Below are 14,981 nucleotides of genomic sequence, written 5' to 3'. Positions count from 1 at the left end.
GACCTAGTTTATGTGCACTACAATCTGCGGTTGAGGCTAAAATGCATTCAGGAGGAAGTGGAGCTCAAGTATGCAGATCCCATCTATAGGACTTTTACAGATGATGATGATAATCCTATGCTCGATTGGCTTGCGGCCCAGCAGCACGAGCCCGAGCTTGATGAGCCAGGATCGCCTCGACGACCAGCCAGCATCATAGCCACCGAGGCTATGGTCGATCCACAGCAATGGGCTGAGCGCAACATTCCACGCACTCCTACAGCTGATATGACGTGGCTAGAGGGGAGCCAGTCATCGCATGACTGGTACGATGCTCCCGTTCAGAGAGATGATCCTCTCATGCGAGGACGAGGACGCTCTAGTACCCAGTCGACTCGATCAGGAGGGCATCAATCCCAGCAAAGAAGAAAAGGAAAGGAAAGGGCCCCAATGGAGAGTGTCGAGGAGGAGACTTGGACCAGCAGCGATGAAGGTTCTGGTGATGATGGATCTACTAGCCACGGAGGAAATGGAGGACAGTATGGTACTACTTATGAGAAACAGCCGGAGGAAGATTTTCGATACACCGGTGAGTCTCAGTTTACGCATGCTACACAAGATACGGACCACGGTAGGCTGTCTGATATAGGCCGGTCGGATACCATTGCATATCGAAGAAGAGCTTCTCGAGGTCGTTCAAGAGGCCAGGATGCAGCTGCAGATGACCTCCCATGTGGAGTCGGATCCATTGATGTATCAAGTTCCGAGTCTTCCTATTATCCGCGGCCTCAGCCAGCCTATGGATATGGTGCATCGGAGTCATCTTCCGGTGGCTACTATCCTGCACAGCCCGGAGGGTCTTACGGGTCGGATTTTGGTGCCGGCATATTCGAATGGGCCCCTTATCAAGACACCTCTCAGAGCCAGAGCTTCAGCGAGAGATCCGAGAGTTCTTATGACCCGACGCACATTCCTCGAGGATTGAGCATACAAGACTACAATGCCGCTTGGTTAGAGGGATGGGTTGATCTGCCTCCATATTATGCTGATGATCCAGATATTGACGAGAAGCATCGCCACTCAACCCGATTTTAGATATCCGAAAGTGCTTTAAATGTATGTAATTGATTGTATCTTAATTTGAAAATATTTTATGTTCTTCATCTCATTATTTGAATCATTTGGAAGTAATAAGTTGCATCATCTAGTTTTAACCTTAAACCTAAACATAAAAACATCAAAAAAAATTCAAAAGTGAAAGAACTCCAAAAAAAAAAAAATGACGATGGGGTCGAAACCAGGCCGAATGTGCCCTATCGGTACGGTACCGGTTCGGCTCGGTTCGGTACCGGTACCGTACCATTACCGGAGCCGACCGGTACGTCGGTACCATCGGTACCGCGAACCTTGATTGGTTGTGTCATTTGAATGCCAAGGCTGTGGCATTCAATGCCACAGCCTACGGGCCACGGCGCGCTGTGGCCTTTTTGTCCACATCGCGCCGCGCAAGCACTGCGCATGCACTTTTTTGCTGGTTCTGACCGGTTCGAATCGGTCCGAACTAGTACCGGTGCCGACTGGTACCAGTTCGGCGATCCTTGTATGCAACCTTACCTCCATGTGTGGAGAGGCTATGACCTAGGTCACAATATAGCAACCTTATCATTGTTCTAAGGCTAAATAAGAAAATTTTGAGGATTAAGTTGCAAATATCGAAGACTTAGGATATTTCATGCTTGCTATATTATGCTTATCCATTGAACTGCCACATTGTGTGTGTTTTCCACCTTATACTTATCCACTGAGGTGCCTCCTCGTGCTTCCCAACATATCCATTGAAGTGTCACCTCATACTTTTCAGCTTATTCTTCTTGATTGAACTACCAGCTGATGCTTGGCGGTGCATACTACAATGCTTACTGTACACACCCTAGTCAATATGGGTTTGATAATCAATATTTGAAGCCTGGCAGAATTTAGTTCCATGAATGTAGTTGCTAGATCAAATAGAAAAATTTTGTTTGTTCTTGTTAGCTTGATGATGTAATGTATATTTTGCTTCTGGCAGATTCTGAATAATTAAGTGCGAAATACCATATCTTCCATCCATTAAAGAATATTTGCTTAAAATTCTATATGGGTAAATTCTTGAGAGTCCACAAACCTTCCTTCTTTTACCCCTAGATTAAAAGAAAATTTTAATTATAACTTTGAAGCAAGGTCCGCCGGACCGACCGTACCGACGTACCAGTAGGCATCGGTACCGGTATGGTACCGATTGGAACTGGTACCGAACTGGATATGCGCCGGGGAAAGAAAAAAAAAGCGCGTCCGCGTGCGCGCGGATGCAAAAAAAAAAAAGAAAAACAATGCGTCTGCGCGCGTCCGCGCGCGAATGCATTAATGCCACAGTGGCATTGATGGCCCACGCAAGCAGCCAGCTTGCGTGGGCGCGTTGGCCCGCTTGGGGAACCGCGCGCAGGCGCGATTCCCTGCTGGGGAGTGCAGTTCCCTGTACGGCGAATCGCGCGCGAGCGTGCGATTCTCTGCTCGCGCGTCCGCGTGCAATTTCCACAAAAAAAAAAGCTATGCATCCGGCGCGTTCTGTGGCATTAAATGGCCCACGCGGGCTGTTAGCCGGCGTGGGCGCTCTTTCCCGCGCGCGGACGCACGAAAAAAATAAGCTTGGGCTGGTACGAACCGGGCCGGTTCGCACCGATACAAGTACAGAACCAATCGGTTCCGGCTCAGTTTGGGCTGGAACCGAATTTATATGCTGTACCGGACTGGTGCCTGTCGGCATCAGTTCGGTACGGGCTAAACCGATCAATTCCGGTCGGTTCAGCATACCTTGCTTTGAAGTATCCCTCATTTTGTACTTATAGTTTCTAGTATACACCTACGTACTATAGCCATGTTACCGAAACTGTCAACAAAAAGAAACAAAAAATTTCATGTAAAAGAATGATTACATAATCAGCAAGTACATACCAGCATAGTGGGTAGCTTTTGAATAAATCCTACGGTATCAGTCAGAAGGAATTCATTCCCATTTTTCATCTATTAATTACATATAAAAATATGTCAGAACATACACTTCCTTAAACAAAAGAAACTATCAGATTCAGATATCTCAACTGTACAGAAACTATCACTGTATGAGTGTGGATCTTTAGGGGAAAAAATAAATTAACTTATAATAAAACTTATAGGAGCCACTAAATTGGAAATTAAATGGCTTGTATAAGCACACTTCTTTATCTTGTATGAAAATAGATACATTAAAATGACATTTATATTAAATAACCATGTTGGACAATGCTAGGTAGCATGGTCTGCCGAACCGGGCCGAATCACTCGGTTCGGGCTGTACCAAGCCAACCCAGCATGGGATCAGGTTGGTTCGGCTAGTCCTCCCTCCTTTCCTCTCTTTTAAGCCTTGAGAAGGCTTCTTAAGCCTTCTTAGGCATTCGTTCAAGTTTTCTTCAACCCCCCCCCTTGGGCCAAAAAATGCGATGATTCAAAGAGGATCCAACCCAAAATAAGATATGCTTTCCTTCTCCTACCTCATTTCCTCTTTTTTTTTCAACACCAGAAAATACCTCAAAATTTTCAAAATAAGGAGAAATCATGCCAAAATTTCGGATTGGCCTCTCCACAGTCGTATTATTAGCCAGAGGACACCTTTCAAAGCCAGAGCTTCAGTGAGAGATCCGAGAGTAGTTATAACCTAGAGCGCATTCTTTATGGGATGAGCGTACATGACAACGTCGCCGCTTGATTAGATAGATAGGTTGATATGCTTCCTGATTATGCTAATGATTTGAATATCTACGAGAGGCGTCGAGTGGCGAGAATTTAGATATTGGCATGTAATTGTACTTTAAATATATATAATTGATTGTATCATTTTATATTTTGTAACTCACTAATTAATTTTAGGGTATTTCATGTTGCTTCTTATAGCATGCAACATCTCACTAATCATTTTATATTTTTCATCATTTTAAAATAACAAGATGCATCATTTAAGTTGTATTAAGATGATAGAAACATTAAAAAAATCAAGAAACATCAAATTACACTTAAAATCATTGAAAAAGTTGAAAACAATTGATTACCAATAAATCAAACCTAAAAAATATTGAAAAAAATAGCGTGCTGGTTTGGAATCGGCACGCCTCTGCGTATCGTGCATCGGTATGGTACCGAACCGGCCGCCAACCCGTACGAGTCCCGGTACCGGTTCGGCAGACCTTGCTGGATAGTGCTTCTAGATACACATTTGTAGTGGTTCTTACCATGTAGAAATTATATTCAATACCATCAGTACAATGACTCACAACGTTCATATCTACACCAAATAGGAATTAGGAGAAATAATCTTCAATTTCAATGCAAGTTATGTGGAATGGTTACAATATTATTTAAGTTAAAGAACCAAAATGCAGATAAAAGAGTGTGAAAAATGAATTTCGTTGATACATTTGTCTATGAAGTATAAATTATTGACGTATCTTGACCTTGAAAAATGTTAGAATAAATTGTATGACAGAGAAGATCTTGAAAGCAAACATGTTCACCAATTGTAAGAATCATGAAGTATTGTCAACAAACAACTTACATTTTCTTGAAGACATGCTAATTAGATCCAAGGTATGCCATACCATACTGAACCAGATAGTACGGAGCATACCGTACCGTACTAGTTTGGTAAGGTACATATGGTACACCGGGCATATCGACACTCGATATGCTGAACCGGCCCCCGTACCGGAAGTACTGATACAGTTACGGTAGCACCAGTACAAGGGGCCCGGTACCGAGATGGCATATCTTGATTTTTAGATCTCTAGGTCCTTAGTCATATTGTTCATGAAACTATAGAAGGTTTTGGAAGAGTTTCAATGTTCAAGATAAAATGAAGTTCCCTTTGGTTGTGCAAAATACAAGAAAATGCATCGGACTTTCAGGTTCCATAAGCACAATACTCTCTCGAAAACAACATTTCGCTTTTGATATTGGAAAACCGATCAATAACAATTTTAAGAGGTTTGGTGTGCTAAAAGCAGGGTAGTTGGGTGATTTCGTGCAAAATGCGCGACCATTGAAGTAGTGATAACTTGAAATACCATAGTTCTCAGTTTCTAACTATTGGTTCTCACTATTTATGCCATAGCATTTACTTTCACAATTTGAAGCTCTTAAACATTATGATCTCATCTAGTAATGCTTAACTTTTAGACATAATGTTCAGGTCACCAGATTCAAATGATGATTAGGGAAACAGCTCCAGAGAGCAGAACTAAAACTAGGGATTCTGAATAATTCTGATTTAACAAAAGACACGAGCAATAGATAACGAATATCGAGCAACTGCTCTAAATAGCTTCCAAGATGGGACAAGGAATAACTATGTAACCATTCCTTAAAGATGACTCCAATAAATGCAAATAAGCATTTTATTTTTTATATGATTGTCAAACAATGTGATGCATTATCACAACCATAGATAGATAATGAGATGGATGATAATCGACAGCTATACTAAATAGAAAATTAGTAATCATAACCCAAAAAAGTAAAACGACTATCCATGATGCATATTATACTTTCTATGGGTTGTGTAAGGATTGTGCATACTATTAACTATTAAGTATAAGAATATTCATCATAATTGTTGCTTTGCTTTACCTCTTAAAATCACTCAGCATGCCATGGGATTTAACCTATTATTCCAACCTGTCCTTTGGCAAGGACCTCTATTTCATGCATATTTTAGTTGCATCCCATATTCCGACCTATCCTCCCTTTGATTTCCACACTTATCATTTCCACCTTCCAGCATATTCACTGTCTACAAGTTCATTTCCACAAATTCTGTGCATTAGTGCAGTGTTTGCTCTCTGGCTCCCTACTGTTTCATGCTTCCATCTAAACGATAAGTGAAAATCTCTTGCATGTTTAACATAGTTTTCCCCACTCTACATGTGTAACATAAAATCATACCTGATATCCATTTGTTGCACCCACCACCAACATCGTTAACCTCAAAGAAGATCACATCCTCCACCATCCCGCCCTTCATTCTATATCATGTGCATGCATGTACTGTTAGTTACCCTTGATTTATTTCAAATCAAGGTTCTAAAACTCGGTTTTGGTTTCGGTTCCTGGATAGAATTTTGTTTTCAGTGATAGTTTCGATTTCACAGTTTTGTCAAAAAAAGGTTGGAAAAAACCAAAAAAGAAAAATAAGAATAAAAGAAATCAATGCAAGATGCTTCATATCATTTTATTGTGTTTTGAATCATATAAGATCACAATTGGTGTAGTGAGGGTAATTTCTCTGAAACTGAACTATGTTGAAGCTTAATGAATAAAGTAGATCACAATAATGTATTAATATATTGACTACAAATACCAAACATCGCTTAATCATGCATAAACATAAGTTAGTTGATGCCTCGGATTAAGTGCATAATGCCCACTACATCCTCATATTGATAGAGGAGGCTACAGATCAGGTAGAGGAGCAGAATGTCATGCAATGATGACCATAGTATCAAGATGACCATAGGGAGATTATGATGGACAAATGACTACATATGTCGTACATTAAATACATTAAATCAACTCCATTTATACTATTGTTTGTATATTCACTTATAAATACTTTAATTATTCTTCAATTCCATTTCATGATCAAAAAGATATCAAAACAACGTCAAAATTACAATTAAATAACTAAAATTATCAAAATCATTGGTGAAAAAAAAGAGGAAACAATAATTGAAAAAACAAACAATAAAAAAATAGCATACCAGCTAGATGATCAGTATGCGAGCACATACATGTGTCGGTACGATACCTAATCTGTACTATAGTGTACCGGTAGCCGACCTATACAGGTCACCGGACTGGTGCGACGAACCTTATGTTAAAGTTTTACTATCAGGATGGGATATCTAGATTCTTGGTCATTGTATGACTGCTTTTCTTGATTAAAAAGAGTGACTGCAAGACTAAACAAACATAGTGAAACTTTTGTAAACACTTAAACAAGGTTCTAAGTTTTGTTCAAAACTGGATGGAAATGCTTGTTTCTTTTTTCTTAAACAAATAGACGTGTTTAATGTGCCTTTGATTCACTTTTTTCTTGAATTTTTTAATCATTTTTTACTGAGTAGAAAGCATTATGTGTTCATATAATTCTTTTTTTTATCTTAGATGCTCTTCCTCTTTTCTAGAAATAAAATGAAATATTAAAATGAAACAATGATATAGATCCATTCTTTTATTTACATGGATTTTTCTTGCTTAGGTATGAAGATATACATCATGAATGGTGGCCTCTGCTAGCATCTCTTTGGACTTTCTTCTCTTTCTTGCTAGCAAAGACCCCTAATATAGATATAGTAGGTGCCTTTGCCGATGACCTCCTAGACCGAAGAGGCCCTCCTACAACCTAGATCTACCTAGTAGATCTAGAACTAGAGCTTGACTCGTAGTATAAGGGCCAAAACTGAGCTTTGTGCTTAGCAATCTCCTCCCTTTGCTACTAGTCATTTAGGCTCTCCTGGATAACAGATTGAATCCGCACCTCCTCTTCATCTAGAATGGATGCTTCATAGCCCTCCAGATCCCTCGAATGGTATGACGTGGCTCTGCTGGCCAACGTTCGACCTCCGCTTTCTTAGCACTTTTTTGATTGGCTACCTTGAAATTGGTAAAGGGCTTCTTCATAAGCTGCAGGACCTTTTGAAGGCATTCTAGCAGGGAGACATGTCGGGACCACCACCGACTAGATACTGCTTCAACCTACTCATCCCTCCTCTTAAACTATGTGACACCACTTGCACCTCTAGTAGTGCCATCCTGAGAGCATGACCCTATAATTCCAATCAATGCCACACTCTGGCTCTTTCTTCCTTACTGAATCCATTACAACAAATTTACCAAACACATGTCAAACATTTTAAATCAATTGATATTATATAATTAATTATTTAAAAATAGTGAAATTACATTGTAATTAAAAATCACTAAATTAGTCCAGAAAAAACTTCTAATTTTCTAATATATAATATTTTTTTAATAACTTTTAGACTTCATTAAATATCTTTTAGGTTAATTTTTATTTATTAAATTTATATTTAACTACAAAATATCTAAAAATAATATTTTAATTCAGAATAATGTAGAACTCTACATAAAATGCTACATATATTATTAGTTAATTAATTATTTAAAAATAGTTGCATTTCTACTATAATGCAAAAAATCAGTTTCTACTTTAGAAAACTGATTGTTTGCATTATTTTCATATTTCTAAATTGTTTTTAATCAAAAAATTTAAATATAAAATATTCAAAAAATTAATTTTAGTTCGACTCGATGTAGCACCCTACCAAGGATGTCACATATATTTTTTTCAGCCTATGGGTTTTCACAAAAGACCACTTATTTTTCAAATTTATTCATATTTTGGCCTAGATCTCTATGAGCACGATCATGCACAAACTTAAATACATTGATACTAAATTTATATACAGGGTAGCACGCATACCCTCAAACATGCTACCACTTTTACATAAATATTTTGATAATTACTTTATTTTTTATTATTTTTAATCCAAAAATATATTTTTAATTTAAAAATTCATAAACTTAATGAAAAATCAAGATTTTGGCTGAATTGTGTGGAACATCCATTGATCTACAGCATATCACAAAATTATGCCAAAATTAAAAACTTTGGAATGACCTCATATTTTCTCCATTTATTGCCAACTTTCAGCATGAAAAAGAGAAAAAAAAAAGAAGAAAGGGAGAAGGCTAGTTACTAGTTTTTGGCTTCGATTTGGGCTGAAATCCATGAAATTTAGTACTCTTTTTTAATTTTTTGGAGTGCGGAAAAAAAATAGAGGAGGCCTTCTTTGCCTTCCCCTGATTTATTAAAGGGGAAAAAAGGCTAAATAGTCTTGAACCTAGGTTCAGAGCTGTACTGCTTGGTTCAGGTTTGAACCAAGTGGTTTGGTCGTTGTTCCAAGTCGAGGCCTTTTAGCATCCCATTTCAAGAGCAGTACAATTTCATACGCCTTGAACTGGACAGTTGAGGGTGGTATGCGATCACTGATTCAATACTTCAACTAATAATATGGACCTCACTGCACTTAAATAAGAATGGTTACTATAGCTGAAAGTCGGTCTATGAAATCAAGGCTCAAATTTGTACGCAAAGGTCTTGTCGCATAAAGGTTGAAAATTCACTCATGATTTAACGATGGAATACTATTTTGATGATAATTTACCCTTTGTACATGACCACAGCACACTTTTTAATAGTTTTATGTAACTAGAACTATCAAATGGATGTGGAAGGTGTATGTACTAATGTTTATGTCTCGATTAGGGCTAGAAGTGGGCCGGGCCCCGCCCCCACCCGAACCTAGCCCGAAATATTTTTTGAGCTTTGGGCTGAGCTTAGGCCCAAAATTTTTTGGATAATCTAGGCTCAAGCCCAACACGATCCTGACTCAAGCTCGACCGAGCTCTACCAGAACCTATTCGGGCTCCCAAATTACCCATTGGACCAAAAAAGGGTTGGCCTGAACCCAATTGAAGTTTAATATTTCATACTGTTGCTTCACAAGTAAATAGGCTAGCCAAAAACTAGGCTCTCTTATAACACAAATAAATGATACATGATACATTATTTTTAGCTAAATCTATTCTAATTTATCCTTTCCTCATCATTCTCTTCGAATAACTGTATACAAAAACAAATAAATCTGAGCCTAGAATTGGGCTTGAATTCAGGCTCCGTTTCGGACCTTGTTAGGGTTGAGCCAATGACATACCCAAGCTCGGCCCGAAAAATAAATGGAATCTACGTTTAAGCCCAAACCTAGTTTGAACTCTTTCGGGCCTAGCCCACAGCCCAACCTGAAGTCGGCCTAGCCCGAGATGCCTCGAGCAGGGCCGAGCCCATTTCTAACTCTAATCTCGATATTAGGCCCCATACTGACGATACATTGCAAGATTTGGCATCAAGGTTCGCCGTACCGGTACCGAACCCCGTACCGGTGCCGCACTAGTATAGGCGTACCGAGTGTCGGTACGGTACGGTACGGTATGCGGTACGCCAGGCGTACCGACATTGGTGTACCGATACCGGTACCCATCGGTACGGGTATGGTATGCTTGGTACCGACCGGTACCGATCGGTACAGCGAATCTTGTTTGGCATACTATGGTTTTAATCCTTGCTAGATGGGGGTTGTCCTGGCTGTCATCCCATTCCTTTGAGAAAATAGGAATTGGGATGGAGGCGGGACTGAAAACCCACCTACATAGTGCAAAACAATCCTGAGGTTGGGAGGAAGAGAGAAAGAAAGCGAGGAGAGAGAAAGAAAGAAATAGAGAAAGAAAGGAAAAAAAGAAGATGAAGAAAAAAGAGAGAAAGGAAAGAAGAAGAATAGGAAAGAAGGGAAGGAAATAAGGAAAGCGAGAAGAAGAAAAAGGAAAGAAAGGAATGAAGAAGAAAAGGAAAAAATGAAAAGAAAGAAGAAAGGAAAGAAAAAAAGGGAAAGAGATAGAGGAAGGAAGGAAGAAGAAAAGAAAGAAAGGAAAGAAGGAAGAAATGAAAGAAGGAAGTAGCCAAGATAAAAACAAAGGAAGAACGAAAAAAAAAGGAAGCAAAGTAGGAAGAAAGGAAAGAAAGAAGAAAAAGAAACAAAGAAAGAAAGGAAAAAAAGAGAGCAAAGAAGGGAAGAGAGACAAAGGGTAGCTAATGGATGCTCGATTGGGACAGCTGCCGAGATGGGACGGGACATGGGAGTCCTGTTCCATGAAGAAACCAAGATAGCCCTATCCCACGGAATTTAAAACCTTGGGCACAATACCCATATCATGTGTAGTATGGTGGCAACCATGCCAGTACCTTATTGCATCCATAAAGTACAACCTATGCAGATCAATATGGGTCCGTACATGAAACCTTTATAAAATGGTGATTCCATCAATGTGTGCAGATATAGCCCTCATCCTTTTGCATACTCCGCACCATGGTAAGCAGAATTGGACCGTACTGGCCGATTTCGCCCATCCCGAACCATACCGGTGGCTTACCGGTACGGTTCCACCTTACTAGTACGGTTTTGCCTTACAAACCGGTTTGGTTGAAGCCGAAAAAGAAGAAGAGAAGGAGAGAGCGAGCGGGGCAGAGAGGGAAAAAAAGAGGCCTCCGCTGCCCGCAGAGGGCCGCGGCCACGGTCTCGGCCTCCGCTGCGCCTTCGCGGGCTCCGCCGCCTCCCCCCACCCCCGGCGGCCTCCCGCGGCCCTCCACGGGCAGCGGAGGCCTCTCCTTCTCCCTCCCTCCCCCGCTCATTCTCCTCTTCTTCTTCTCCGGTTCCGGCTGGGTTCTCTCGGTACAAGCCTGGTACCGAAACGGTACTGAACACGCTGAACCAGTATCGTACCAATCTAGTAGGTGACCAATATGCCTACTGGTACCGGTACGATATACCTTGCTCCACACAATCTTTATCACCAACATCAAGTCAAATGGGTATAAGAGAGAAAAATGAAAATATAAAGGAGATCAAGACTAAAAAGGTGACATGCATAAAGGAGGAAAGGAGTAGGAGGACAGAGATGTACTAGATGTTAGAGGCATGGTTGAGAAGGAATATGAAAAATAGAGGAGAAGAATAGAGGTAGAGAGACTAAGAGGCAGGCTTCAACAAATATGCACAATTTCTTTTTGAGGAAAAGAACTGGGCGTTAGCCCTACTCACTAAAAATGGTAAATAGGTGAGCCAAGTCTAACCAGCAGACAGAAATAAAATTGAGATCCTTTCCCTTTTTTCTTTTTTTTTTTTTTTTGCTTTATCAGCTAATCCACCCATGGAAGAAGTCTTCGTAAAGCTAGTGTCTATACTGAAGTTCAAGTCTATTATTTTGACTAGTTGCTATTATTTATTTATACTAGGCTTCTATTGAGCATATGGTAAGTATGAACACCCAATATGATCTAGAGAAACAAGTACAATAACTCAGCCACAAATACTTAGGAAATACTTGCCCAAAGCTTTCCCCTGATAATTTTTCTCCCACACTTCTCATTTTTTATCGAAGCTCTTCTCCTTTACCTTACTTTCTTGGTAAGCAAACAAAGACTCAAGAGAAAAACAGACAACATCCAAGAAAAACATCCTAGTTGAGTTGTGACAATAGCCTTATCTAATTCACTCAAGAGTCAAGACAGTAACCTTATCTAAATGGAGTTCTGGCCGTTTTTTTTGCTAATTAGATGAGTGCTTGAGAGTTCTCTGAGAAAACAGGAATAGAGATGAAAACTTAACACTTAACCTCAAAGAGCATAGCAAAGGCTATTAATTACAATTCAGTGAATGTGCTATAAGTTTCTGGAAATAAATGCTTGGTGCTGACTTACCATGATGTATCAGATACACAATATACTTATTGCTTAAAGCTACTCCTAGTTGTATTTTCAACTAGATGTTTGGATAAGTAGTCTGCTCAAATTTACTCAATCCTTACCTGGACCCTTCTTGTAGTTGGATCTAAGGTTGCAAATAACTGATCCTCTGCAAGAACTTCAGCTCCAGTCAAGTGATTCAAAAGTGTACTCTTTCCAGCATTTGTGTATCCAACCTGAAATTTTGCAATTCAATTTAAACCAAAGAAAATGAGTTACAAAATAAAGTGTTTTTATAACTGAATAATCATCTGTATGTTCTTACCAAAGACACGACAGGAACTGGCACAGATAAGCGACGATATCGATATTGCTTCCGATGCTTCCGGACAGATTCTAACTCTTTTCTCAACTCACCAATCTGTCAATAACAAAACTGGAAAAGTAGAATCTAATAGACCTAATATACCCAAGTAGACAAATAAGAACCTGAAGTTTATTTCAGGTACGTAAATGCGTGATCGGTGGAAAGGTAGCATCTATATTAGGATCAATCTAACTTTTAGTTGAATGTCTGCATAAATAGCAGCATTAGCTCCTTTCTTATCTCTTAAACTTCTATTCCAGTGTTCTTTAAATTCAATCTAAATCTCAATGATGCACGCCATCAATGAGGAATGGAATCCACAATGATTGGAGCACTCTAGATCATGAACCAATAATTTCAACTGCAAAAGATGCATCTCGAAGTTTTTTCACACCACTCTTGATGCCTTAAATCTCAAATGTAACTAGTTATGTGTTAACTGGATAGATTCTATCCTACATAATAACTTCCACAAGGCCCTAGCTTCATTCCATAATTTCTGCTTCGGTGCTTCCCCACAACTACTTAGAAATTTTTGTTTCTCATGTATATGTATAGTCAACCAGGGTGCCCAAACATAAGCATCAATTACCTAACGATTGTTATTCCTTATTTCAAAACATTGACGTATGATTTGTTTACCTTATTATAAGCCTATTTTAGGCCTCAATAACAAAATCCACATGTGAGAAGATCATTTAACACTTATATCAGCATCTATCACTTCATATCTTACTATATCAGCCAAGGTTCGTTGTACCGGTGCATACTACCCTATATCGGGCACTATTGTATCATACTGGTACTAAACGAAGACTTGGTATAGGGAGGCAAACCAAGTCTCAATATGCTGAACCAACCCCCATATCAATATGTAACTACACTATATCAACATGATACCATTATGGGGTCCGTTATCGAGATTGCAAACTTTACCATCAGCTACTGACTAGTATGCTACAACACAATAAGTACAAGTCTTTCAGAAAAAGTACATTTTTCAAACCTAGGCTTTTGAAGATGTATATATCAAGGTCGGTGGAACCATCCCGAATCGGATGGTGCCGGTCGTACCGCGCCGTCTCGGCAGTGGATCGAGATGGTTCCGACAACGGAAACAAAACTCGTTGCCGAAGAGAGAGGAGAAGGAAAGAGATGAAAAGAGAGAGCGAACGGGGGAGGAAGGGAGAGGGAGAGGAAGGAAGAGGGAGAGAGGTGGAGGCCGGCCAGCGGAGGACGCTCCTTCGGGCTCCACGGCCGAAAAATAGGTTTGGGCCCCCTTTTAATTTCGCAATTTTTAAGTGAAGTTAGCAAGCGATTCGCCGACTTTACTTAAAAATCGCGAAATAAAAAAAGGGGTCGGACCCCTATTTTGAACGAAACAGGTGACCTGGCCTGTTTCTTGGGCTCAGAGCCTTCCTCCGCCTTCTGCCTAGGTCACCAACCTCTGCCACCCTCCTCTCTCCCTCCCTCTCTCCCCCTTCTCTCTCTTTTTCTCTCCCATTCGCCCTCTTCCCCGCTTCCTCTACTGTGTCGTACAAGCCCGACATGGCACGGCACAAGCCCGTACCAATCTATGCCGTTAGGCAACCAGTTTGGGGACTAGTACCGGCACAGCAGACCATGGTATATATGCTTTGTCAAATTTGCATACCTAAATAACATAGCTTTAAAGTTAGTTTGTTTCCTTCTACTTGTCAAACATAGAAGATTTATAGTACCTTATGTGATTTAGGGGGGGCGGGGCGTTAGCATAAGAATAAAAGGTTCATATTCACATCAGGATGCATGTGATTGCATGAATCCAATAGCACTAAAATACTTATGTACTTGATCAAGAGCATCGGAGTAATGAGTTTCATATAAGCAAGAAAAACAAAGCCTTAAACCCCTAATTGTTAAGTTATTCAGGATGCCAATCAAATGCCTATAACATGGTTCCCAACTTCCCATAACATAATCGAGCTGAATGAACAAGTTTCATGGTTTATGTAACAAAAGAGAGTTTTTGCACCCAGGAGCATGACTTACTTGAGTGCGTAATATACGCTTGTCCACTTCAATTTGTTTCTCACCCATTCCCTTAACCTTGCCTCCCGCCTGACGTTCAAGGTGAGCCCATATTTTTGTTAGCCTCAGAAGTTGATATTCCATTTGTGCCAAAGAAACCTAAAAAAAAAAAAAAATTAA

The 14,981-nt window shown here is 39.9% G+C and overlaps 1 protein-coding gene across 1 annotated transcript in view; it reads right to left on the bottom strand.

The window, feature by feature from the left end:
• The window catches only part of LOC120108439 (GTPase HflX-like), a gene marked incomplete at its 5' end in the record, with an annotated part of 48,924 nt that overhangs the window by 17,584 nt on the left and 16,359 nt on the right, over window positions 1-14,981 (bottom strand). The window contains 4 exons of the mRNA XM_039122048.1: window positions 2,971-3,039; window positions 12,547-12,660; window positions 12,750-12,845; window positions 14,823-14,960. Of these exons, the coding sequence (XP_038977976.1) occupies window positions 2,971-3,039; window positions 12,547-12,660; window positions 12,750-12,845; window positions 14,823-14,960 (417 nt within the window). The remainder of the gene's footprint in view (window positions 1-2,970; window positions 3,040-12,546; window positions 12,661-12,749; window positions 12,846-14,822; window positions 14,961-14,981) is intronic.

This window comes from Phoenix dactylifera, unplaced genomic scaffold, assembly GCF_009389715.1.
Source record: "Phoenix dactylifera cultivar Barhee BC4 unplaced genomic scaffold, palm_55x_up_171113_PBpolish2nd_filt_p 001333F, whole genome shotgun sequence".
Taxonomy (NCBI): Eukaryota; Viridiplantae; Streptophyta; class Magnoliopsida; order Arecales; family Arecaceae; genus Phoenix; species Phoenix dactylifera.
The sequence above is the reverse complement of the archived record's forward strand: the minus strand, read 5'-3'. Positions and strand labels throughout refer to the sequence as shown.